Source organism: Vanrija pseudolonga, chromosome 4 (genome assembly GCF_020906515.1).
Source record: "Vanrija pseudolonga chromosome 4, complete sequence".
NCBI classification, from domain to species: domain Eukaryota; kingdom Fungi; phylum Basidiomycota; class Tremellomycetes; order Trichosporonales; family Trichosporonaceae; genus Vanrija; species Vanrija pseudolonga.
In genome coordinates, this window is record NC_085852.1 from 2,862,030 (window position 1) to 2,883,741 (window position 21,712).

The following is a 21,712-nucleotide window of genomic DNA, read 5'->3' on the forward strand; positions in this document are numbered from 1 at the left end:
CCGGGCGCAGCTTCGCCGGTTGGCCTTGTGGTATAGTGGCTACATGTATGAGATGAGAGCATGGAATCCCGCGCCAAGAGAGCAGGGGAGGTAAGAGGGCAGTGACCGACCCCATTAGTGCGACAGCGCACGACTGCGCGTCAGTGGGAACTTGGCATCATCCCGAAGCCTCAGTTCTCCTAAGTTGTACATCACGACGGAGCATATGGCTACAGCACACTGACCACCGCGACGAGGATCACAGCGGCAAGCGGCACACCCACGACAGCGCGTTCGGCGGCCGCGGAAGGCTTGGCAGTGGGCGAAGGCGAGGTCTGGGCACCACCAGAGGAGCCGACAGGAGTACTGTGCGCGGCGCCAGAGCTTTGCGCAGGCCCAGAGCTCTCCGGCGCACCCGAGCTTTGGGGCACCCCCGAGCTCGTCACCGTCCCAGTACTCTGGGCCAGATCGGCATAGTCGGCTGGGTAATCGACATGCGTTCCGTCCGGCTTGATCTCAAACTCCTCCGACGTCGCGAAGAAGCTCGTGTCCGTCTGGGGGCCGGGGATCTCGTCCGTGTCAATCTGGAGCCAGTATCCCGTGCCAGGGGGCACCTGGTCCGCGCTGCATGGTCAGCGCTCGCCCAGAACACCCGCCCACCTCAGCCTGTTGGCGCTGAACACGCTGCCGTTGTTGAGGCTGACTGTCGATCCGGCGAACGGCTGGATCGCCTTAGGGAGGATGCTCGCGTCCCGGTTCCACAGGGTGATCGTCGTCTTGTTGGACGCGTTGTACGCCGGCACGACCTCCCACTCGAGCACGGGGTACCCACCGACCGCCCACGACGAGTTGGCGGTCGGCCACTTGATGCGGCGCGTGTTCATCCCCGTGCCGACGCAGAGCGTATCGCCTTGCGAGTGGCTGGTGGGGCAGCCGACAGGGCTGCGCTTGGTGCGCGGCGCGCTGGCCACGGGCGTCGGGTCGCGGGGCTCGAGCGCTGCGGCGAACGAAAGGAGGCCCAGGATGGTGAGGGGAAGGACGAGCATTGTGCGTGAAGGGATGGGAGGGGAAGAGGAGTCGGGGGGTGTCAGGCCCTCGCTTTATGTTCTTGCTGTGCTCCGCGTCTCGTTGTTTGGATGCGGGATGCAGTGCACCTCGTCGTTGCGTTGTTGCCCACTGCCTCGCTCCGCGGCATGACAACGCCAAGTTAGCTTAATCCGCATTATGCTTGGGCGGTAAACCGGCACAGTCTGCTGCTGCGTGCCTCGGCAACGGCAGGGACGGGCCCATGACTACATCCGCAGGCACAGCAGCGGTCAAGTCAACAACACCGGCAGCTCACTGCAGCAGGTCAATGCAATGCGGAGCGCGTGTTTCAGATGCTGGGAGCAACGATACCATGCAGGCTGCAGCGAAGTGGCTTCCTGCCAAGCCGGAGCTGCGCTATGAACCGTGGTGGCAGATTATGACATTGCAATGATGGGCATAAAGACAAACCAACCCCTTCTACAACACGCTCATGGCAGCGGCCACGAGCACGGCGGCAAGCGGCGCGCCGACTGCCATCCGCTCTGCGCCAGAGGGCTTCGCCAAGGAGGCGTACGCGGGCGGATAGTCGACCTTGGAGCCCTTGGGCTTGATCTCAAACTCCTGGCTGGTGGCGAGAACCCACGACTCGTTGCCTTTGGGTGTGCCGTCCGAGTCGGTCGCCACGCCGCGCATGACGAACCAGTACCCAGGCGCGGGTGGTGTCTGGTCGGCGCTGATGACGCGTTAGCTAGCTTGGCGATGAAATGAACATACTTGATGGGGAAAGGCGACGACGCGCCGCCGTCCTTCCACTGCTCCCAGGCTCCGAACAGCGCGACGCGCTGAGGAAGAACGCTGACATTGCGGTTGTACAGCCATACCCAGCCGGTGGTGTACGAAGTGCTCGTTTCCCACTGCACTGCGGGGCGCTCGCCCACCGCCCAGCCCGAGGTGCTGTTCGGCCAGGTGATCTTAGTGTCGTTGCTGCTGAATCCTGCGCCGACGCAGTCCAACAACGGCGACTGCGATGAGCCTGCCGCACACGGCGGAAGGCCCGTCTGGTTGAGGCCCGTCGGGGCGACGGTGGGGCTGGCCCAGCCTTGGTTGGCCAGCGAGAGGACTGAAGTGATGAATACGAGGGCGAGCATGGGTGGTTGGGGATGGGATGCCTTGTTGCCGGAGCAGCAGGCAGGCAGTTATGAATAGTTGAGAAAGTGGGGCAGCCCGCGGGACCGTGACGTGAGCGACGATGAGCCCAAGGTGGCCGATATCGTCGGATTCCACTGCAGTGCTGAACACTCCGATGCGGCAAGCTTGGCATTCCCTGACTGCTCCTCGCTTGTCCAAGCGCCGTTGACGACGCGTTGACGCCATGTGATGGCCCGTCAACAAATGGCGGTGCGCGTCGCCGTGTGGAGCACCATGCGGGATCCTTGGCGTTTGTCTTTTGAATGCCTGGTTGCCGACGCTACCGAAGGTCACGCAACACAACCCGCCAGCCCCGCGGACGATGCCGGCCTTTTATAAAGGTCGTCTGGTCTCCTCCTCGTCCTCCTCTTGCCACCCCCCACACCGACCATGCTATTAGCCCTGCACACATTCGCCTCGCTCCTCCTCGCCTCCCTCGTGGTCGCGCAGTCCCAGTCCACATCCACACCGACAGCTGCCCCCACTGCGCCGACGACGATCCCCACCGGCGGCGTGGCGACCACGACAACCTTCCATGGGACGATCAATGATGGCGCCCAGGTCATGACCCTTGACACCGCGACAGTCAAGTACATCCTCGCCAATGTGACGGTCAAGTTCCCGACCTCGTCAGACTGGTGTAAGTGCGAGGAGCCGCCTCTGCGCGTCATTTGCTTACACGACGTAGGGGCAGCCGAGGCCAAGCACCCTTGGCCCAACCTCGCCCTCCTGGGCGGGCCATTGAACAACGTCTCCCTCCCGCCGCTGTCCAGCCTGCCCCAAGGCTCGCGGTACTACTATGCCTACAACTTCAACCTCACTCTGAACAATGATGACACGTCGCTGCTGAAGGCGCCCTTGGTCGTGGCGCAAGAGGGTCGAAGCGGAGACCCATCGTGGCCCAACTTCTTACAGCCTGCGAGCTTCGTGGCGAAAGAGTTGATTAATGCCAAGTAAGCAGCTCGTCGGGAACGAGTGTTGACACGCCCCAGAGTGCGCCCAGGACAAGGTTATTACCTCAGATACCTGTTCGACTCGTACTCGGGCACATCATCCCAGCCCAACAACTTCCTGAACGTCACCTCGGACAAGTTTGAGATCAGAGCAGGTAGCATCACCACATACCCGGCAAACTTCTCCGTGGCCGACAATTACCAGTACTCCCCTTCGGAAGCAATGGGATCAGGCGCTGGAATTGTGCTCCCTGGTTCTCTGTTGGTCGTTGGTTTGCTGGCTGCAGCAGTGCTGTGAGAGTCTGATTCCCTGTCTGTAACATGAATGCCCCGTGACGTGCTCCCGCACAAGACCTCATAACCCAATGCATGTACATGTCTGCTTCTTCTCCGCCTAGCCCTCCAGTGCGACCTCGTTCAATGCCTCGCCAAAGACAGCCATGGCACGCGACATCTCCTCCTCGGTGACGATGAGGGCGGGGATGAAGCGGATCGTGTCAAAGCACGACGTGGTGAGGATGATGACTCCCTTCTCCTTGCACTTGGTCTGCACGCGCGAGCCAATCTTCTGAGGCAAGGCAGTGCCAGGTGCGAGGCCCTCGTGGGTGAGCTTGTCCGTGTTGGAGCGGAACTCGACGGCGACCATGAGCTGGGGGGGGGGGAGCGTCAGCCAGGGCCTTTACTAGGATCCATTCTCTACTCACTCCCTTGCCGCGGACGTCGGCGATGAGGTGGCCAGTCTTGGGGCTGGCCTGGAGCGCGCGGAGAGCGTTGAAGATCTGCTCGCTGCGGGCGGCAACGTTGGCCTTGACCTCGCCCGTGGCGAGCACGTCCTGGACGGCAACGCCAGCGGCACACGCGACGGGGTTGCCGGCGTACGTGCCGCCCATGGTTCCGGGCTCAAACTTGTCCATGAGGGCCTTGGACGACGCGATGCCCGAGAGCGGGAATCCATTGGCCACGCCCTTGGCGAAGGTCAAGATGTCGGGGCGCAGGCCGAGGTCCGAGATGGCAAAGTACGAGCCGGTGCGGTAGAAGCCGGTCTGGACCTCGTCGAGGACGAGAAGGATGCCGTGCTGGTCGCAGAGCGAGCGGAGATGGTGCAGGAAGCGCGGAGGGCATGGGACGTAGCCACTGGACGTTAGATGCGTGCAGGTCGGCAACACTCACCCCTCGCCCTGGACAGGCTCAATGAAGATGGCGCCGACGTCGAGCGGGGCGACCTGCTGGCGGAAGACGAGGTCGAGCTGGTGGATCGCAGCGTCGACAAGCACGTCCTCAGGGGTCGAGGGCGGCAGGCCGAGCGAGTGCCAGTAGGGGTAGGGCGCGACGAAGACGCCGGGCTGTATGTCAGCGTGGCACCGAATGCCCCAAACGTACCATGTGCGGGCCGGTCTTCTTCGAGTAGACGGGCTTGGAGCGGGTGAGGCTCGCGCTGCCGGCCGTGCGGCCGTGGTATGCGCCCTGGAACGTGACGATGGCGTGGCGACCGGTCGAGGCGCGTGCGAGCTTGATAGCGGCCTCGACGGCTTCAGTGCCTGAGAAGAAGCGTGAGTACTGCTCGCGATAATCAGTGCGCGAGGGCGAGGTGAGTCGCGGGTGACATCGCTTGGGCGAGCACACGCCCCTCACACACGAAACTGCCTGCCTCTCGCGCCCGCTCCAACTCACCCGAGTTCCAGAAGTAGATCGCATCGAGCGACTTGTTGGGGAGCACGGGCAGGAGACGGTCAATGAGCTGGAGGTAGGCGGGGTTCTGGAAGATGGAGCACTGCATGTGGACAATGTTGCCGACCTGCTCCTGCGCGGCGGCCGTGACGGCAGGGTGCGAGCTGTGCGTGTCAGACGACCTTGTCATCGCCACCTCCTTTCGCCTGCTCTACTCACTGCCCGAGGTTGGTGACGCCAATGCCCGCCGTAAAGTCGAGGTACTCCTTGCCGTCGGCGGTGGTGAGGGTCAGCCCGCGGCCCTTGACCACGACCTCGTCGTACAGGCGGCCGAGGCCGCGGCAGGTGTGGTCGCGGCCAAACTGCTCCCACTCGGCGGTTGTGCGGACTTGGATGGGCATGGTGTGGTGTGTGGTGCTTTACGATGGGGGAGGCGACTGGAGCAGTGACGACGAGCAGCAAGATATACCCACTCCCCGTCGCTTGGGACGCGAGAGACGAGACGAACGGACCGGCGTGTGCGCATGTTCAGGCTGCTCTGCTCTCGGCCGCTGGCCGCTCGGCTGGAATGCGGGGCACTGCACTCCAGTATCGGTCGGCATGGTTGTTGACATGTCAGCTGGATGGGTGGGTGGCCATAACCGATCGCTTAGGACGCGGAGAGTCCGCCGACGCGCCGCTGCTGGGCGCGCGCCGACTGCCGTGCCGCTCGCTGCCTTGCCGATTCAAGGTTGCTCTCGAAGCCTCGTCAGCTGTCGGGCCGTGTCAGTTAGACCCGCGAGGTTCAGCGAGCGCGTCGGTGGACATGGGCGCTGGACAGGGAGTGATGGCATCGTAGTGATGATTCCAGCCGACAAGTTGAGAAATGTGGACAGGGTCGTCGGCAACGTGACACTGGGTGGCGCCTACCTCCGCACATTGCCGAAGAATGTCAATGACACGGCTCTGGCCTCCAGCTGCAACGTGCACATGCACCCTGTTCAACTCATGCATGGACATTGCTTGTATGCACAGTTGATGATTTCTATCACCTGCATGCTTCATTTAGGGGAGTAGCAAGCTGACGCTTGGAAAGGACCCACAACGAGCTCTTGGCACCGGCGCTTAACGACTGTCCTCTCGGCAGACCTAAGCGCCGACTGCGAAACGAATGCGACGAACGCCTACACGGCTCTGCAAGTCAACAACACCTTTGGCAAGTAGTCCATGCCTCACGATCTATGCACATGTGTGGCAGTGGGGAGAACGCCGCGACTCGGCCGTGGCCGTACCCGAGAAAGCTGCTGACTACGCGAGCCGGTCAAAGGAGGGCTCGGACCGTGCTGCAGCTTGCTCCAGGTGTTGCCCTCCACCTCCCTTTCCCCAGAGATCTATACTGACACGGCCCGGTACTCAGCACGAGGCTGAAGGTCACTCCTCCCCCCTTGGAGCTGAGTATGTCCACTTTCAGTACCGGCAACAGAAGATAAGCCTGCACCAGCCACAGAGGAAAGAGCACCTCCCGAACCCCGCGACGGCGACTCCGCTCGTCAAGCCGGAAGCCGAGCTCCAACCCGACTTGTTCGTCTCCGCGCCTCCGCAAGCGTATCTTTCACAGGCCCTCTGGCTCACGTGCAAGAGAGCGGAGGCGCAGATCACATGCACACCCCCGGGGCCGAGATTACGCTTGTCTTATCGTTTCGCACGTACGTCAGAAGCAAGTCAGCGGCTAGATCGTCGCTGCCATCGGCGCCGCCCAGATCGTGTGAATGCCGCGCACATCATGCCGCTGATGATCATGTGACGTGCTAGGCGATCAGTTGTGCGCCCTTGTCACGGTGTCGTATCTTATCTTGGTGTGAGTCGGGCGGTATGTAAGCGTCACTGCTCCGACCGACCTCGCTCCCAGTCCATCCGGAAGGCAGTGTTTCCAGCGCCCCGCTGTTCGGAACGGGGGGAAACTAAGCGTGAGTTAGTCACCTTACGATGCAGTAGTGGGTGTGACATGGTCTTTCAAGACCACCCCGGACGGACTGGAGACACGGCAGCGTGAGCGTCGGTCGGCCCATCCAACCGTCCCAATCTCGATCACCTCGTCGCCTTGTCATTCGGCACACCCCGGACGCACATTTATTCTCTGCTGCGAACAGGGCTATCCGGGAGACCCAATTGTGGACCAACTAGCGGGAAGAAGAGTGCGCGAGTGTTGATGAGATGGAAGAGACACCAAGACTGGACTCCAAGTGGCCCAACGCGACCGCCACGTCGCTCGTGGCAGACAAAAGCCCGTCCAACCAGGCTACATCCCTTCACCAATCGGCGCTCAAACCCACTAGACGGCAGAGCAAAGCCCCAAGCTCCACGCCTCCGTCATCGCGGAAGCGACCACAGCCGTCGACTGCGGACGAACGCGTACACCCTCGACGGTTGGTTCACCCGATAGCCTCGGCTCAGCTAACCGCGGACACGACCACGGGTGGCTGCCACGGATGACCCGCATGTTTGTACCGGCCTTTTCGAGACGTTTCGTCAACACACCTGGGACATGCTGTTGGACAAAGTGCGAGCGGCCGTGGAGTGAACACTGTGCGCCGGTCGAGTGGCAACTTGTCCTGGTCCTTTCGTCCGGCCCGCCGTGACCAAAGTGTCGGCGACGCGCCCACACTTCGCCGTACCTTCCACCTCCCCCATATCCCTAACGGCCAATCTCTGTCTTCCTCAAGGTGCCGTCATGAAGCGTCACCCACTCCGAGCGGTTACAAACGCGGCGCCTCCCCGAACGTGTCGGAATGTCCCTCCATAGTGTACTGGCAATGGACGGAGCCTCTCAACCAACACAGGACCGATCTACCCCTTCCTCCTCGCAGACATATCGCGGGACCCCGGCCCCGACCGGCATCGGCGGCAACCACAACTCCACCAACACGGACGAGGACAGCTATCTCCCAGCCGAGTCCACGAAGCCGGACTCTCTGGGGTGGGGTACGGGGTACATATCGTCGTGCGGCGTGGGGTGGGGGAGTCACTGGCTCGCTTGTGGCGCCAAACGCATGTCACCGGCGACCGGCGCGCGTCTGGGGCCTCGTCGAGTAGGGCAGGCAGCGGCGCGATCCTACTCGACGGCGCTTGGTGCGTGTCGGTGTCCGGCCGACGCAATGTTGTGGCGCCACGACGGTGGTCAGCCCGTCGAGATGTGTATCGCCACAAAGTCGCCACGAAGTGCACGGTCTTCATCGTCCTTCATGGCGCAAGGACATGCCGCCTCGTCGCTCCCAAAATCTCGTCTCGATGCAGCAAGGCTATGTACTGTAGTGCCCCCCGCGACACACCCATACGATGCATAACCGCCGCTTACGTGCGGCGATAGCGATACGCACAGGGACACGGCGGCTACCTCGTATTGTAGCAACATTCGGCACCAAGTCGCCGACCCTGTGCCAAGTGCCTGTTCGGCGCTTAGTGCGGCTGCTGTCCTGTCACTCTGCCCAAGTTTTGTCCATCGTTGCTGCTGTCGGCGCGGAGCAAGCAGTGCAGCGTACGAGCCAGCCAACCATATATGCGCTCGGAGGTCGGTCGGGGCCACGAGCTTCCCCGCATGGCCAGGCTCTGACTCGACGGTATCTCTCCCGCCCGGCCGAAGAGACTTGACCTCTTCTCTGCTCTTTTCACCAACACCACCGACACTATGACGTTCAAGGACGACCTCGAGGCGCGCGCCTCGCCACCAAGCTCGACGGCGACCCCGCCCAACGAGAAGTCGCAGTACTCTGCCGGCGTGTATGATACCGAGGTCGACGCGGTCTTCGGCGCCCAGGGCGAGGGGCACGTCAACTACACTTCTATGGGATGGTGAGTGGGGTGTGTTAGCTGGGCCGTGCGTGCGTCTGGGTGGCAGCTGCAGATAGTGAGCGGCGTCACCATGCATACTGCTCTGGTCGCTCGATGGAGACCAGGCGGTGTGATGAGATTGGGTCGTGAAAACAATCTTGCCAAGTCGGAGTGAAAACTCGTCGTGGCGGGAGGCACGCAGCGAGGTTGCCGGCGGCTGCGCTCGGCTAGCCGTCACATGTCCCATTGCTGACCTTGGCGCAGGATCAAGACCGCGGTGATCCTCACCAAGACGCAGATCGCGCTCGGCATCCTCGCCATGCCGACTGCGCTGCAAGCGCTCGGCGGCGTCCCTGGCACGCTTCGTACGTCCCCTCCCCCGTCTGCCGCTAACGCCAGTGATCGTCGGGCTCGGCCTGCTGACCACATGGTCCGACTACGTCGTAGGCCTGTTCAAGCGCAACCACCCGGAAGTGTACAGCATGTCCGACGTCGGCTTCATCCTCTTCGGCAAGGCAGGCCGCGAGTTCTTCACGGCGGCGTACGCGCTCTTCATGATCGCCATCACGGGCGCGGCGTTCGTGCCCATCAGCATCGCGTTCAACACGATCACGACGCACGCGACGTGCACTGTCGTGTGGGCTGTGATTGGCGCTGTAGGCTGTTTCGCGGGCGCGTCGATCCAGACCCTGAACAAGGTCAGCATCATCGGCTGGATCGGCGTCGGCGCCATCCTGACCTCGGTGCTCATCGTCACCATCGGCGTCGGCGTGCAGGACCGCCCGGCAGCCGCGCCCCAGCCACCCCTGCCGTGGGAGAAGGACATCCACGCCTTCAAGTCGGCCGGGTTCTGGGACGCGATCAACTCCATCTCGACCGTCATCTTCGGCCTGTGCGGCACGCCGGCCTTTTTCTCCATCATGTCCGAGATGAAGGACCAGAGGATGTACAACCGCTCCCTTGCGCTGTGCCAGACGCTCGTCATCTCAACGTACACCGTCATCGGCGTGGTCGTGTACTACTACTGCGGGCAGTACCTCGCCGCGCCGGCGCTCGGGTCGGCGGGACCCTTGCTCAAGAAGGTGTGCTACGGTATCGCGCTCCCCGGGCTGTTCGCGTCCGCGATTCTCTACTGCCACTGCGGCGCCAAGCTCATCTTTGTGCGCCTCATGCGCGACAGCGTGCACTTGACAGCGCACAGCTTCACGCACTGGGCCGTGTGGCTGGGCATTGTCGGCGTGTGCACGCTGTTGGCGTTTATCCTCGCCATGGCCATCCCCTTCTTCGGCCCGCTCGTGTCCCTCATTGGCGCGCTGTTCGGGACCATCATGTGCATGCAGTCCACGGGCTGGATGTGGCTCCACGACAACTGGGCCAAGCGCAAGGACAGCCCGACGCTCAGCTTCTGGCTGCTGGCCGCGCTCAACTGGTTCCTCATCGTCTTCGGCTCGTTCATCTGGGTCAGCGGCATCGCAGCCGGCGCAATCTCCATCCGCGACGCGTACCGCTCCGGAACGGTCTCCAAGCCGTTCTCGTGCGCCGACAACTCGGGATAGGCGTGTACTTGGTAGTAGAGACAATGCATGGCATGGGGTTCTGTGGCTGGCTTGAAGGTTGCAGTGTTGCGAGCGGGGGAGCAGGCGTCATGATAACTGGGAAACCCCGCCCCCTCACCCCACACCCATGTCCGATGTCGCGGACTCGCCGACGATAATCCTCCTGAACCCCGTCCCCGCGGACGATAAGCATACGAGGTAAGCGCGTTGTGCAGGTCCTGGTCCTGACAGGTATGCACAGGGCCTCATGTCGTATGTGCAGGGACATGTCGAGGTAGACGGCGACTCACTCGCCGTGTCACTGCTCTCGCTGACCACTAAAATCCGGGTGGTAACCCGGCTGGTCCCGGGGTCACCCTCCGACCCGAGTCGCTCTTACGACAGCTGCCGGCCTTGCTTGACTATGCATGCCGGACACCGTTGGATGGCGGTGTGCGTAGGGCGGGCAGCAGTTCGGCTCGCATCCGTTGGAGGAGGCCTGTTTCCTTCACATTGAGACGCGGTACGCACGTCCATGCCAAGACGGCGACGTCGATGACCACCATGTACGACGACAAACAAACGGGACGAGCGGAAGACGCAAGATCTGCCTGTTCTGCAGTGACTGCCAGACTTACACAACCGCCAGGGGCGTTTCATGGTACGCACGTACTCCGCTCTCATCGTTCCGAGCGACAACTGCTCTTGACGGATGTGAATCAATTCAGTCGGCGCATGCCGGTGTGGTCACCGGCGCGGTCCGCTACAGGGGAACCAAGCTGCAACAAGTATCCTGCAGGCGCCGTCCTCGCTCTGCTATGTACATAGTAGCACAGACAGCACGGTCGTACGCACTCCGACGCCGGCGCGGAATGCGACGCGTCAAGATGTCAGACGAGCAGCACTGGTCTGGCTGGAGTGGGGTATGCCACTAGCTGTCTCCAGGAGCCCCATGTACTACTTCATCTCCTTCCCCAGGTATGCGAACGTGCGCTTGCTTGCTGGTGCCATGAACTGAACTCGCTCTGCTCAGCTCTGATCCCGTCGCCCGTGGAACCATTCCAGACACGAGCAACATATCACCGCGCCCACCAAGCAAGCGAGGCGCGTGTTGGTGGCCGACCGAACAATGGCGCACGCCACGCAGAACGACCACTAGCGCCGTGCGGGGAGGATTTCCGCGGTCCTGCAAGCCCTGGCCCAGCAAGCGATATAAATCCCCGAGGCTGCTGCAGGAGCCCGCACCTGCCCTGCTCCCCACCGCAGCCCACCAGATTCGCTCTGACCGAGCAAGAGGCGTCGAGACATGCATGCCATGCCGGTGCCGTCTGGGCTGGGCCGCAATTCATCGTAAAGGACCGTAACACTCTCGTCATGTTCCGGGTCTCGGACGGCGGATAGCCTTGTGCGCCGAGCTAATTCGTCATCTGGACACGTCGGGAGGGCTGCACGGTGCATTGTGTTGACAATGGGGTCGGTGCGGTGACATGCATGCTGCTCATGCCCGTAATTGATGTTGGTCGGAGTCGGAGAGTATGTCGAGGTACGGCGGGGCTGGATCTGGGAGGGGAGCAGCGCCTCAAACCGGCGGTCAAGGCGTGGCGTTGGGCGCGTAAGTTGGCAATGACGACCCCGGGCTCGGTGTGCAAGTGAGGAGGACAGACGACGACGTCGTCAACATGGCAGATATAGTTTACATGACACATTAGGGCCGGAACGACAGCAGCGATAATAGCGAATGACTAGAGTGAGAGGGACGAGGGGAGGCCGGCTAGGATGAAACTCGGAGCAAGGTTTGGCCGAGCAGTGTTTTGTGGGGATGAGCTCGTTGACTGGGCATGGCCAGTGGCTCCCAGACCAGTAAACAAGCTGTCGTAGGGTCGCATTACGGTCGGGGCAGAGATGCAGCTACCGCACAAGGGTTGGTTCGGTTTAGAAGTGAAACCATATTAGTGTGTGCGGCGGGACGAAGCGCCGTGCCGGCGGCGATCGTGAGGGCGGCGTGTTGTGATACAGTCGTGATGATGATTGATGATGTGGCAGAGATGTAGATGTTGCGGGGTCGTACATTGCCGGGACGACGCCTTGTGGGCAAGGCTGGCGTTGCGATTGACATGGCGCGGTGGGCGTGACGAGTTTGATCGGACCCAAAGGCGATTGGGTTTCACCATTTTTGTTGTGGGGTAGACCAGACAGGCAAACCGACTGGCTTGGCTTGGCTGGCTTACCACGAGTTGCCCGTCTTGAAGAGCCGCTCGGAGCGACCGACAGAAGGGTCGCCAAGGTCACGCCAGCGACGCAGGTTCTTGACGCGGTTCGACTCGCACGTCGCCAGAAGCGTAGGCCAGTAGGACGGGTGGTGGTACGGGATCTGTGTGGCGTTAGGCATAGTCCAGCAGCCCGTGATAGCTCCAGCGCGTCTCAAACAGAGAGTAACTGGCGCGTCTCAGACAACCGAGACGCGCCAAACCAGCCGTGATGCGTCTGTCTCGGCTCGGCTTCCAGGCGCCTACTCACGTCAAGGTTACCGCCGACCTCTCCGAGCAGGTTGTCTGGGTCTGCGTTGGTGTACTTGGCGGCGTAACCGCCGCACAGCTTGTAGTTGACCTTGAAGTCGATAACCTTGTTGACGAGCCCGGCGAACGCGCGCGTGATCCACGAAGCACCTTGCAGAATACCGCAGTGGCAGATCTCGGGGTAGTACTTGTTCATGAGCTTGAGGGTGGCGCGGGTGAGCGATACTGATGACGAGATCGAATCGGAGCGCTTGCCGTTGAAGTCGACAATGAAGGTAATGTTGCTTACGCCGTCGGCCATGAGGTCCATAGCGCGCTCGATCATGAAGAGCTGTAACGGCGTCAGCCGCGGCGTCTGTTGCTGGTTCGGCCGTGCTACTCACAATCACCAGTGGCCTCCTTGCCTCTGTGGGCATGTCGTTGCGCCCCGTGAACATGTAGAACACTGGCCGTCCATCGTTTGTGAAGCCCTGCACGATGTACTTGCCGCTCTTGAGCTGCGGAGCGAGTTGTCAGTGAATTGGCCGACTACGCGCGGGACGCCTTTGGTTGACGACGAGGATAAGCGGCCCGATGCCGCGCACCAGCCAGCCAGCAGCTCGCGCATTCGTCGTCGATGCCCCAACCCGCGGCACGCTGCCGGCGCCAATGCGAGACAAGGGCCAACCTAAATCCTCGCCTCGATCTCTGATTCCTTTCACTTACCTCCTCTTGGAACATCTTTGCCTGCGTGTACATGTCGTCCATGCGCATAGTGCGGCGCCAGACAATCGTCTTCTCAATCTTCTGGATGGTTGCGCCGATCTCGCCGTGGTTGGCTGTGCATGCATGTCAGTGACGGTTCCACCGACAGAAACACGGGGAGCGAGGCTGCCGGCGGCGGCTGGATGCATGGCATGGTCCAGCAGCCGCTGGCCCACCCTTGTATGCAACCCTTTGACGTTTGGTTGACGTACCCCTGAGAAATCTGGGGTGATGGTTAGCATGAGGTTTCTGATTACGGCAATGTAAAACTCGTGCGGTCGCTCAAGGCGGCAGCCTGCACTGGCATTACAGCACAAGAACAACGTACCTCAACAACATTTCTTGAGACTAGTTGATCAAATATGGTGGGCGGTGGCAGGGGCGAGGCAATTATAAGCGAGCAAAGCGTCATGGTTAGCGTGTGGGATCGCGTGCATAGCGCGTTGTCGTCACATAAACTCACGAGAAACATCATCTCGCGTTCAGTGAGTGGCGCGGTGCCGACAGTGCCCTCGGTACATGGGAGCGAGTAGCCGGTGGTGGAAAAGTATCGTCTGAACGAGTCGAGGGCGTGGCGCTCAGCATCGGATGGCCACACGGCGGGGATGTTGACGGGGGGCTGGATGAGGAGCGAGACGGGGAAGGTGACTGGCTGGTCGCCATCAAGAGGAACGACCTTGCGGGCGTACTTGTCCTTGTTCTTTGACTTGCTCTTCTTCTTGCCCAGGCTGATGATGCTCTTGGCATCGTCGCGGTCGCGCTCGCGCTCGGCAGCGGCCTCGCGGTCAAGGTAGTAGTGGTGGTGGTGCTGGGGTGGCAGCGAGTCGGACCTCGGGCTCGGGGTGGTCGCCGACCCGTGCGATGTGGACATCGAGTCGCGCATCGAGATGGACGTCGTGTAGCGTGTGTCGTGGGTGTAGCGAGTGTCGCGCGTGTCGCCCCGTGTGAGGTCGGTCTGCGTCGACGACGGCGAGTGAGAGAGCGTGGTGTATGGCATGGGTAGTGAGTAGCCGGTTCTACGTTGAAGTTGGCCGCCGAGTAGTGGGAAGAGGTGTGTGTGTGGGGGTAAGGAGGGGCTTCTGCAGACGCTCTGGAATCTGCGGGCTATAAAGAATGTGGAAACGACAGCGCGGGGGAGAGAGTGTAGAGTTTCATAGCGACCCCAGGACCTAGATAAAGCATGCACTCATGTAGGACTCCCTGGGTTTGTTGGTCTGGCCAGGATGCAGCGCCTGCAGAGGAATGCCGTCGTACCCATCATCGCCCGGTGTCCGCTCACAGCCGTGCAGCAGCAGCAGCAGCAGCAGCTGCCGCGCCGTCTGTTCGTTGGTCGTCAAGAGGCACAGGGCTTACACACACCTTAGCTGACAGGAACGGCATTCGGACATGGTCTCGGGTCCTAGGCTTAATCGCAACCACTGCAGGGTGGGGTGGTGGGGATGTCTCAGTCGAGGTGGCGTCGGCACGCGCGCGACCGAAGGGACCGAGGGGGACCGAGGGCTTGATCCAGGTAACGCGCCAGAACGACGAGCAGCAGCCTCGCTCGCTAGCTCGACCTTGGCATGCGACGAACGATAGCCGTACTACCCTCAGGGTCCCGAGCTAAAGTTGGACCAGGCTACTGGTTCCTTGGGTAAGCCCAAAGGGTCGACGAAAGCCAGGCGGCGTCGTCTGGGGTTGGTGTGTGCTGCGGGCCGCCGGCGGCGTGCACGCTCCTACACTGCGAGAGGAAGAAAAATGCTGTTGCTCTTGTTGCTGCTCGGGCGCATGCAAACATGGCCACCACGCACAGGGAAGAAGCGAGGAGGCGTGCGTGCGTGCACCTGGGATCTCATGTGACCGTTTACTGCATGCGCGGAGATGCACGTCCCAACCCCTCCTACTCCTCCTGGCCCCTCCCCTCTCGTTGCTGCTTTCCGACGTTTCGATGCGCAGCGCCACCCGTCGGAGTGGATCGCGTGTACGCGTGCTGGCTTGCCTGCTCTACTTTTTTTTTTTTTTTACGGTTTTGACTCTCCGCCGTCATCAAGCACAACGCCTTCCCGTGTGAAAACTCTCTGTATGGCAACGTGCGGCAGCAGCAGCGGCATCCTTCGGCGCTGCTGCGCTGCGCTCGCTCGCAACGCACATACGCATGTGCGACCCTCCCTGCCTGCCTTACGCTTCCTATCGTTTCCTGCGAATGCCATAGGGACTTGCCAGCTCATACTCAAGGGATCGATCCCTGGCCTTGCGTAAGGAGCCCGCGGTTGATCATGTCCATACGCGGGGTACACCTGCAGCGGTACGTAACTTGGCACAACTGCGTCCCGGTGGCAAGCATGGCAAGACGTCATGTTGCCGACCATGCTGAGATGCCGTGCGAAGACCGGTACCGACGCCGGTGGGCTGTAGCCAGTCCCGGCCGTATCGCGCACACTGCAGGCAGGCAGCGCACGCACCGCACACTTCGATCGCGCCTTGGCAGGACTCACTGGGTGCGAACCTCTCGGCAGGCCGGTACCGTTCGTTTGATGCATGCATGTGTGGGGCTAGTGAGGCAGCAGCTGTTGCTTGACTGCGACAACCGCTGGCGCAACCCTCATGAGCGAGCGTGCGACGCTCATAGCTCCCAACGCACACCAGTCTCGCTCGGCGAGGCCGTTCGCGGCGCCCAGGGTATCGTCCTCATGCGACCAACCTGCGACGCGTCGTGCTTGCCGCTTTCTCCTGCCTGACCCAACTCGAAACGCCTGCGCAATGCACGCACCCCAGATTTGTCCGTCACCACGGGGGTGGGCTCCGCGGGCCGCATGGCGCGCGTGGTGCATGGTGGTGACTGCACAGCGTCGTGCACGCAGCCACGACGACAAGGCGGTCGCCACCGTCGTCATGGCCCCACTACAGCACATGGTGTTGCGGTATTGCTCGCCCGTGCGGCGTGTTGGCGGCTTCATGGCTTGCTGCAGCCTCTCTCAAGCCAGTGCGTCCCCGGCTTTCCCGGAACCCACGCGGTGCTGCATTTTGACACGGGCGAACGGGGACGTACAAGCGTTCCGTACATGGATCTGCGATTGCAGAGTAGAGGTTATTTCAGTGGGTCCTCTGCTGGTCGTCAAGATGCGTGGGGCGACGGTAAGCCCGGGAGTGAGTGTATTGAAGCACTTTTACTCGTCGTCGCCAAGCCGGGCTAACTGGCTCGCTGCATGTGCTGTGCACGCAGATTGAGGTCCAATGCAAATGCTGCAAACTCGAGGGAGGGGCGAGGGCCGCAGGTCCCAGATCCACAGGTTTGTCCGAACGCCGCTGCGCCGCCGCCGCCGCCTTGCTGCCTCGGTCCGCGGCGACGCCGCCTGAACTGAACCTTGTCGCTCTGAAAGGCACACTGCGATCCCTACCACGGCACGAGTTAATAAAGTACCATTGTTCTTGTTTTCTGCATGCTTCGCAGCGTAACTGAGCGTCGTCGAGTGCGCGCGCACGCGGGCCACGCTGCACACTGGCGACGAAGTGGGCAGTGCGTCGATGGCTCGACCAAGGGAAGTTACGCTTGGTCGCTGCTCGCTCCAAAGCCATGGGTCTGGGAGCAGGGGTTGAGAGAGGCATGACTCACGCCTGCTGCGTGGGTGCGCAGAGCTGAGGGGCGACCGGCCAAGCCCAAGCACAAGCTGGCAACGCAACAGTGGCGATGAACGCTGGCGTATGCGTCCTGGTATCGAGGCAGCAAGATGATGGCCGCAACCTTGAGTTTTGCGGCCACTTTGCTCAGAGCGAACAGCCGGCGGCAACAGGAGCACTGGAATCCGCTTTTACTGGAACGAGCCCAACGAGTACAGGACTACATATGTATATCGTGTCTCAGAAAGGCAGAAGGCACAGCGGATCTGCATTAGCACGAGCCGCAGCCCTGTACATGCTGTCGACGATGTCGTGTGAGCAAGTAGTCTGGTAATAGTGCAGTGCGGATCGGAGGATGGTGAGTGGTCGTGGTATGGTGGTAGTGGTGGCATCGCCGCTCCGTTTTTCCCGGAGCGCGGCGGCATGTCGCTCGCCTCGCTCGCCATGTGCCTGCCTCGTGGGTGGCCCCGTCAGCGTCCAGTCCATCGGAACAGCGCAAGCTCTGCAGACGCAGCACCGCACTCTCCTCGTCGTCATGCAGCGCAGCTCACGCACTCCCGCTCGCTCAATCGATCGAATCGAAGAATCATTAGAAGGCAACTTGCTCGTTCGTTTCTGGGCGACCGAGTCGATGTCGGTGCAAGCCAGGTACAGTGGGGCGTTTGTCGTGGAATGCCGCCACACCAACAGCAAACCTTGTTCGCGAATGGCGCGGAGCAGGAATCCGGCTGCTGCGGTGGCGGCGGCGCTGGCGGCGCGAGAGAGCGTGACGTTCCTGCACCGTGCCGCATCCTCAGCATGTCCTGCGGCGCTTGGTGTCCTGAGTTTCACTGGGCTTGGCTTGCTGTTCTGAGAAGGTGGAGGAGGAGGAGCAAATGTGGGATCCCACGTCCCGGCGCCCGAAGGACACCGTCCGTGCTGCCATGGACACGGCTTCACTGTGGTCGACGCGCGCTGAGCCCGACGGCCTGCTGCCCGGTTGTCGACTGCCGGCCCGGCTGGGCTGGGGAGGTAGCCAGCTGCTCTCACTGTACCGCGGAGAAGAGGCGCCGGCGACTGCGACTCGTGGCGTTGTCACGTTGGCCTACGCCACAGATGTCTGTCTGTTTTGCTGTTTACCTCCCCGGGTCAACTACTGCCGGGGCTGTGGTGGCGGGGACCAGCTCGTGAGCGACCAGCAGGGCGGGGGCTTCATCACGGGCAGCGATGTGGGCGTCGATGGGGGTCGTGCCACCGGTAGAGAGCAGACTGAGTTGCACACCACACGCTCCTCCTCGCACACACAAACGGAGACCGACCCTACCCCCCGAACCCGTCGCCTGACCCCCCAGGACCGGATTCTTGCGGACTCGAACCGCGCACCTGTGGCCAGAGACCACCGGCTCCAACCGACCCGCTAGGCGGGTGGTGTCGAGTGTCCGGCTCGGTGGCATATGGCGCGTCGCGTCGCGTCGTCCATCGCACTGTAGGCGGGGGTGTGGGCCTGCACTGCACTGCACTGCATGCTCTCTGGCCCCTGGTCGGCTCGCCCCTACGCCCATGGACCGGACGCCCACGTACTCCTTCTCCTCTCCTTATCGCGGGGCGCCGCCCTGTGCTCAGTCAGTGCACCGGCTCGCTTCTCCATAGTAGGGGCTCCGGGCTCCGGGTACCCCTCCTGGGCCAACCCCTTCGGGCTGGGTATGTACCCGGGGTCAGCACCGACCTCGGAGCCAGGCGGGCTACACTGAATCGCCTGGCTCAGCCTGATGTACGTCGCCGTGGGTACTGTCCACGGGCCACGACTTCGGACCACCGACGGGCGGGTTGTTTGCGTGTTTGTGTCGCCCTCTGGTCGGCCCACCCACACCCCATGCGATGCAGCAGTCTATCTATCTCTACAAATCTACAACCTAAGCGTCCCTCAGATCAAAGTCGAACGCCAGCGAGCCGATCTTGACGCCCGACGAGTTTGTGCGCGCGACATGGTGGTACTTGCCGAGCTTGGCGCGCTGGGCAGCGCTGCCAACGCCGAGCCGCTCGAGGATCTCGCAGACGGCAGCGTACAGCGCCGTGCGGTCGCCGTCCTCGATCTTGACCGCTACACCGAGGGGTTTGCCGGTCGGGCTGGCGTCGCCGCGGACACCGACGCCATAGCACCCGTCCGCGCCGACCTTGCCGATCAGTGCGCCGCCGAAGGCGGTCATCAGGTCGGTGCAGAAGCGTCCCTCGCCGGCGACGTAGTATGCGTTTGTGGCCATGGAGTCGAAGATGCGCGCCATGGCTTTTGATGCGTCGAACTCGGCTGCCGCTGCTTTTGTTTCGGGCGGCGCGCCGTTGGCGTGGCCGTTGGCGTGGCCGTTGGCGTGGCCGTTGGCGTGGCCGTTGGCGTGGCCGTTGGCGTGGCCGTTGGCCTTGGCGCCGTCCGACGACAGCGCAAACACCGCGAACATGCGCGCGAGGTTGCGCAGCGGCAGCGCCGGCGCAGGGAGGTTACAGCCGTCGATGCCCCACCGGATGTCGTGCTGCGCGAGGCCCGACGTGGCCGACACGCACAGGCGGACGCGCTCCTGGATCGGGTGCTCCGGCAGCTCGTACCCGCTGTGTCCGGCGCCGAGCACCTCGGCGGCGGTGATCAGCGCCGCGTGCTTGCCCGAGCAGTTGTTGTGTATCCCTGTCGGGGTGAGGCCGGTGCGGATCCACCCGTTGTTCACGGCCTCCGAGATCGCAGGGTGTCCGCCGCATGTCAGCGCGGCCTCGGACACGCCGGCGCGCTGCAGCATGCCCCGCGCATGGGACACGTGCACCTCCTCGCTCGAGTGCGACGCGCACATGAGCGCCACGTCCTTGTCGCTCAGGCGCGCGTCCATCCCGGGCACAGTGAGCACGGCGAGCCCCTGCGCCGGCTTGGCGACGCTGCGGATCAGCGTGACGCGCTCCGCGTCGCCCGTGGAGAAGAGGAGCGCGCCGCTCGCGTCGGCCACGGCCGCGTGCACCAGGTGCCGGTTCTCCACGATGCCGCTGCGGTCCGACACGACTGCGTCCGGGCGCGGTGGTGGTGCCGGCGTCGACATTGTGGATGGCTGCCGCTTGGTGTGGTACATGTAGGTTGCGGAGAGTGGATGTCGTAGGTCGCGTCGGTGACTTTTCTAGTGGGGCGGGGCGGGGTGGACGGCGGGGGTGGACTGCGGCGTGCCTCTCTCTCACTGCGGAGTGACATGATCCCGCCGGTTCGGGCTGTTGTTCGGCTCGAACTGGGTTCGGCGTCGAGATGGCTGCACTGCTGCTCAGTGTCTGTCTGTCACGACGCTATAAGACACTATGGCCGAGAACAATGCATTGACTCAATCACCCACTTCCTGTTGCATCCACTCTCATCGCAGCAGCAGCAGCAATGGACGCCTACAGCTTTCTCAAGCCCGCAGACCAAAAGGACGGATGTGGGTGTACTAGTAGCAGCAGTAGCAGGCGCTGACACGCTACACAGTCTGGGGACCAGTCACTTCCACGATCGACTGGTGCGAGCTCAACTACACGCACAGCCACTACGTCGCCGAGTGGTTCAACACGCTCTCATGCGTGCCGCCCATCCTGTGGTCGGTCTACTCGGCCGCACAGGGGTATCGCGCCGGCGCGCCGACGAGTGTCGTGCTCCTGCCGCTGTGGACGGCGGTGGTGTTTGCCGGCAGTATCGCGTTCCACGGGACGCTGTTGTGGGAGACGCAGCTGATGGATGAGCTGCCGATGGTGAGTGGGCGAGTGAGCGCCGCAGGCGCGCGAGCGAGCGGGCAGGGACAGTGAGGTCGGCAAGGCGAGGACGGCTGCTGGCGAGGCTGGTCGTCAGCTCGCGAGTACAGACGAGGACCGAGGCGAAGACGAGAAGAACAACGCCGCCGACGCCACCACCACCACATGCACCCGCACGCACACTCACACCGCAGCTCTGGCAAATGTCGTATGCCATCTACGCCATCTTCGACCTCGGCCGGCTGCCGGGCGCGCCGTTCCTCCTCGCGGCGTGGGACGTGGCCATCGCGGTGGGGTAGTGAGTTGCCAGAGGCGGAGCTGGCAGCGGCGCTAGGGCCAGCGCCAGTGCCAGTGCCCGCACCCCCGACTTCTGCCCCGCTAACACCACCGCAGCGTCCTCTTCCCCTACCCCGTCGGCTTCCAAGTCGGCTACTTTATCATGTTCTGGACGCAGTACCTGCGCACGATCGTGCTGTTGCGCCGCTATCCCAAGGACCACCCGGCGCGCGAGCAGCTCTGGTTCTCGTACTTTGGCAACGCGTTGTGCTTGGTGGCATTTGCGATCTGGAACGTCGACAGCCAGTTCTGTCCGAGCTTGCGCGAGCTGCGCAGGTGGGTGGGTGCCAATGGCTTGGGGTGGCTGGGCTTCCTTTCCGAGGGTGGGTCGCGGCGTGAGAGAGGGCCAGCCAGCTGCTGACGATAACTACAGGCCACGCATGGTGGCACTTGCTTATGGGATACGGGTCGTACCTCGTCGGCGTGGCCTTGGTCCGTGAGTGCGCGAGGGGTCGGAGAGCGGAGAGGGAGGTGGGGGGAGGTGAAGAGGGGAAGCTGACCCCGCCCCACAGAGGCCGTTCTCATCGTCCAGAGGCCAAACGAGTCGTGGCGCTGCGATGCCAAGGCCTGGTTCCCGCTCTACTATCGCGTGGACAAGGACAAGAAGAAGGAGTAGCAGCGCTAGCAGCGAGAT

The 21,712-nt window shown here is 62.6% G+C and overlaps 8 protein-coding genes across 8 annotated transcripts; 3 read left to right on the forward strand and 5 right to left on the reverse strand.

Annotated features, from left to right (window-relative positions):
- Window positions 1–176: 176 nt before the first annotated feature.
- LOC62_04G006390 (uncharacterized protein) lies at window positions 177–1,161 on the reverse strand. The gene is made up of 2 exons (XM_062772958.1): window positions 640–1,161; window positions 177–603 (listed from the first exon to the last, which is right to left on the reverse strand). Exons 1-2 carry the CDS (start codon window positions 1,023–1,025, stop codon window positions 210–212), a joined length of 780 nt encoding a protein of 259 aa, XP_062628942.1. The 5' UTR covers window positions 1,026–1,161; the 3' UTR covers window positions 177–209.
- A 271-nt stretch (window positions 1,162–1,432) lies between these two features.
- On the reverse strand, window positions 1,433–2,297 carry LOC62_04G006391 (uncharacterized protein). The gene is made up of 2 exons (XM_062772959.1): window positions 1,783–2,297; window positions 1,433–1,741 (listed from the first exon to the last, which is right to left on the reverse strand). Exons 1-2 carry the CDS (start codon window positions 2,154–2,156, stop codon window positions 1,486–1,488), a joined length of 630 nt encoding a protein of 209 aa, XP_062628943.1. The 5' UTR covers window positions 2,157–2,297; the 3' UTR covers window positions 1,433–1,485.
- Window positions 2,298–2,574: 277 nt separating this feature from the next.
- Window positions 2,575–3,516, forward strand: LOC62_04G006392 (uncharacterized protein). The gene is made up of 3 exons (XM_062772960.1): window positions 2,575–2,836; window positions 2,885–3,149; window positions 3,189–3,516. Exons 1-3 carry the CDS (start codon window positions 2,587–2,589, stop codon window positions 3,445–3,447), a joined length of 774 nt encoding a protein of 257 aa, XP_062628944.1. The 5' UTR covers window positions 2,575–2,586; the 3' UTR covers window positions 3,448–3,516.
- A 27-nt stretch (window positions 3,517–3,543) lies between these two features.
- On the reverse strand, window positions 3,544–5,631 carry davT (5-aminovalerate aminotransferase DavT; the record flags this gene model as incomplete). The annotated part of the gene is made up of 6 exons (XM_062772961.1): window positions 5,037–5,631; window positions 4,821–4,981; window positions 4,530–4,687; window positions 4,320–4,492; window positions 3,854–4,283; window positions 3,544–3,798 (listed from the first exon to the last, which is right to left on the reverse strand). Exons 1-6 carry the CDS (start codon window positions 5,216–5,218, stop codon window positions 3,544–3,546), a joined length of 1,359 nt encoding a protein of 452 aa, XP_062628945.1. The 5' UTR covers window positions 5,219–5,631.
- Window positions 5,632–8,481: 2,850 nt separating this feature from the next.
- Window positions 8,482–10,180, forward strand: mtr_16 (N amino acid transport system protein; the record flags this gene model as incomplete). The annotated part of the gene is made up of 3 exons (XM_062772962.1): window positions 8,482–8,645; window positions 8,889–8,989; window positions 9,024–10,180. 3 exons carry the CDS (start codon window positions 8,482–8,484, stop codon window positions 10,178–10,180), a joined length of 1,422 nt encoding a protein of 473 aa, XP_062628946.1.
- A 1,660-nt stretch (window positions 10,181–11,840) lies between these two features.
- SPCC23B6.04c_2 (CRAL-TRIO domain-containing protein) lies at window positions 11,841–14,558 on the reverse strand. Its single transcript, XM_062772963.1, has 7 exons — window positions 13,883–14,558; window positions 13,748–13,767; window positions 13,632–13,642; window positions 13,381–13,493; window positions 13,059–13,172; window positions 12,677–13,006; window positions 11,841–12,530 (listed from the first exon to the last, which is right to left on the reverse strand). The coding sequence occupies exons 1-7, from the start codon at window positions 14,414–14,416 to the stop codon at window positions 12,384–12,386; spliced, it is 1,269 nt and encodes a 422-aa protein (XP_062628947.1). The 5' UTR covers window positions 14,417–14,558; the 3' UTR covers window positions 11,841–12,383.
- A 4,350-nt stretch (window positions 14,559–18,908) lies between these two features.
- Window positions 18,909–20,069, reverse strand: sol1_0 (Prosolanapyrone synthase; the record flags this gene model as incomplete). Its single annotated transcript, XM_062772964.1, has 1 exon — window positions 18,909–20,069. The coding sequence occupies one exon, from the start codon at window positions 20,067–20,069 to the stop codon at window positions 18,909–18,911; it is 1,161 nt and encodes a 386-aa protein (XP_062628948.1).
- Window positions 20,070–20,389: 320 nt separating this feature from the next.
- Window positions 20,390–21,694, forward strand: ACER3_0 (Alkaline ceramidase 3; the record flags this gene model as incomplete). The annotated part of the gene is made up of 6 exons (XM_062772965.1): window positions 20,390–20,435; window positions 20,483–20,742; window positions 20,937–21,040; window positions 21,136–21,401; window positions 21,452–21,514; window positions 21,591–21,694. The coding sequence occupies 6 exons, from the start codon at window positions 20,390–20,392 to the stop codon at window positions 21,692–21,694; spliced, it is 843 nt and encodes a 280-aa protein (XP_062628949.1).
- Between the last annotated feature and the right edge of the window lie 18 nt (window positions 21,695–21,712).

Bases quoted from the DNA above. Each gene is read 5' to 3' on its own strand.
- LOC62_04G006390 (XM_062772958.1), bottom strand. From the start codon at position 1,025: ATGCTCGTCCTTCCCCTCACCATCCTGGGCCTCCTTTCGTTCGCCGCA. The intron at 604-639 runs GTGGGCGGGTGT...CTGACCATGCAG, and splicing joins TTCAGCGCCAACAGGCTGAG to CGCGGACCAGGTGCCCCCTG.
- LOC62_04G006392 (XM_062772960.1), top strand. From the start codon at position 2,587: ATGCTATTAGCCCTGCACACATTCGCCTCGCTCCTCCTCGCCTCCCTC. The intron at 2,837-2,884 runs GTAAGTGCGAGG...TACACGACGTAG, and splicing joins CCCGACCTCGTCAGACTGGT to GGGCAGCCGAGGCCAAGCAC. The intron at 3,150-3,188 runs GTAAGCAGCTCG...GACACGCCCCAG, and splicing joins AAAGAGTTGATTAATGCCAA to AGTGCGCCCAGGACAAGGTT.
- LOC62_04G006391 (XM_062772959.1), bottom strand. From the start codon at position 2,156: ATGCTCGCCCTCGTATTCATCACTTCAGTCCTCTCGCTGGCCAACCAA. The intron at 1,742-1,782 runs GTATGTTCATTT...ACGCGTCATCAG, and splicing joins TCGTCGCCTTTCCCCATCAA to CGCCGACCAGACACCACCCG.
- SPCC23B6.04c_2 (XM_062772963.1), bottom strand. From the start codon at position 14,416: ATGCCATACACCACGCTCTCTCACTCGCCGTCGTCGACGCAGACCGAC. The intron at 13,768-13,882 runs GTGAGTTTATGT...TTGATCAACTAG, and splicing joins AACGCGAGATGATGTTTCTC to TCTCAAGAAATGTTGTTGAG. The intron at 13,173-13,380 runs GTAAGTGAAAGG...CTCGCTCCGCAG, and splicing joins CAAAGATGTTCCAAGAGGAG to CTCAAGAGCGGCAAGTACAT.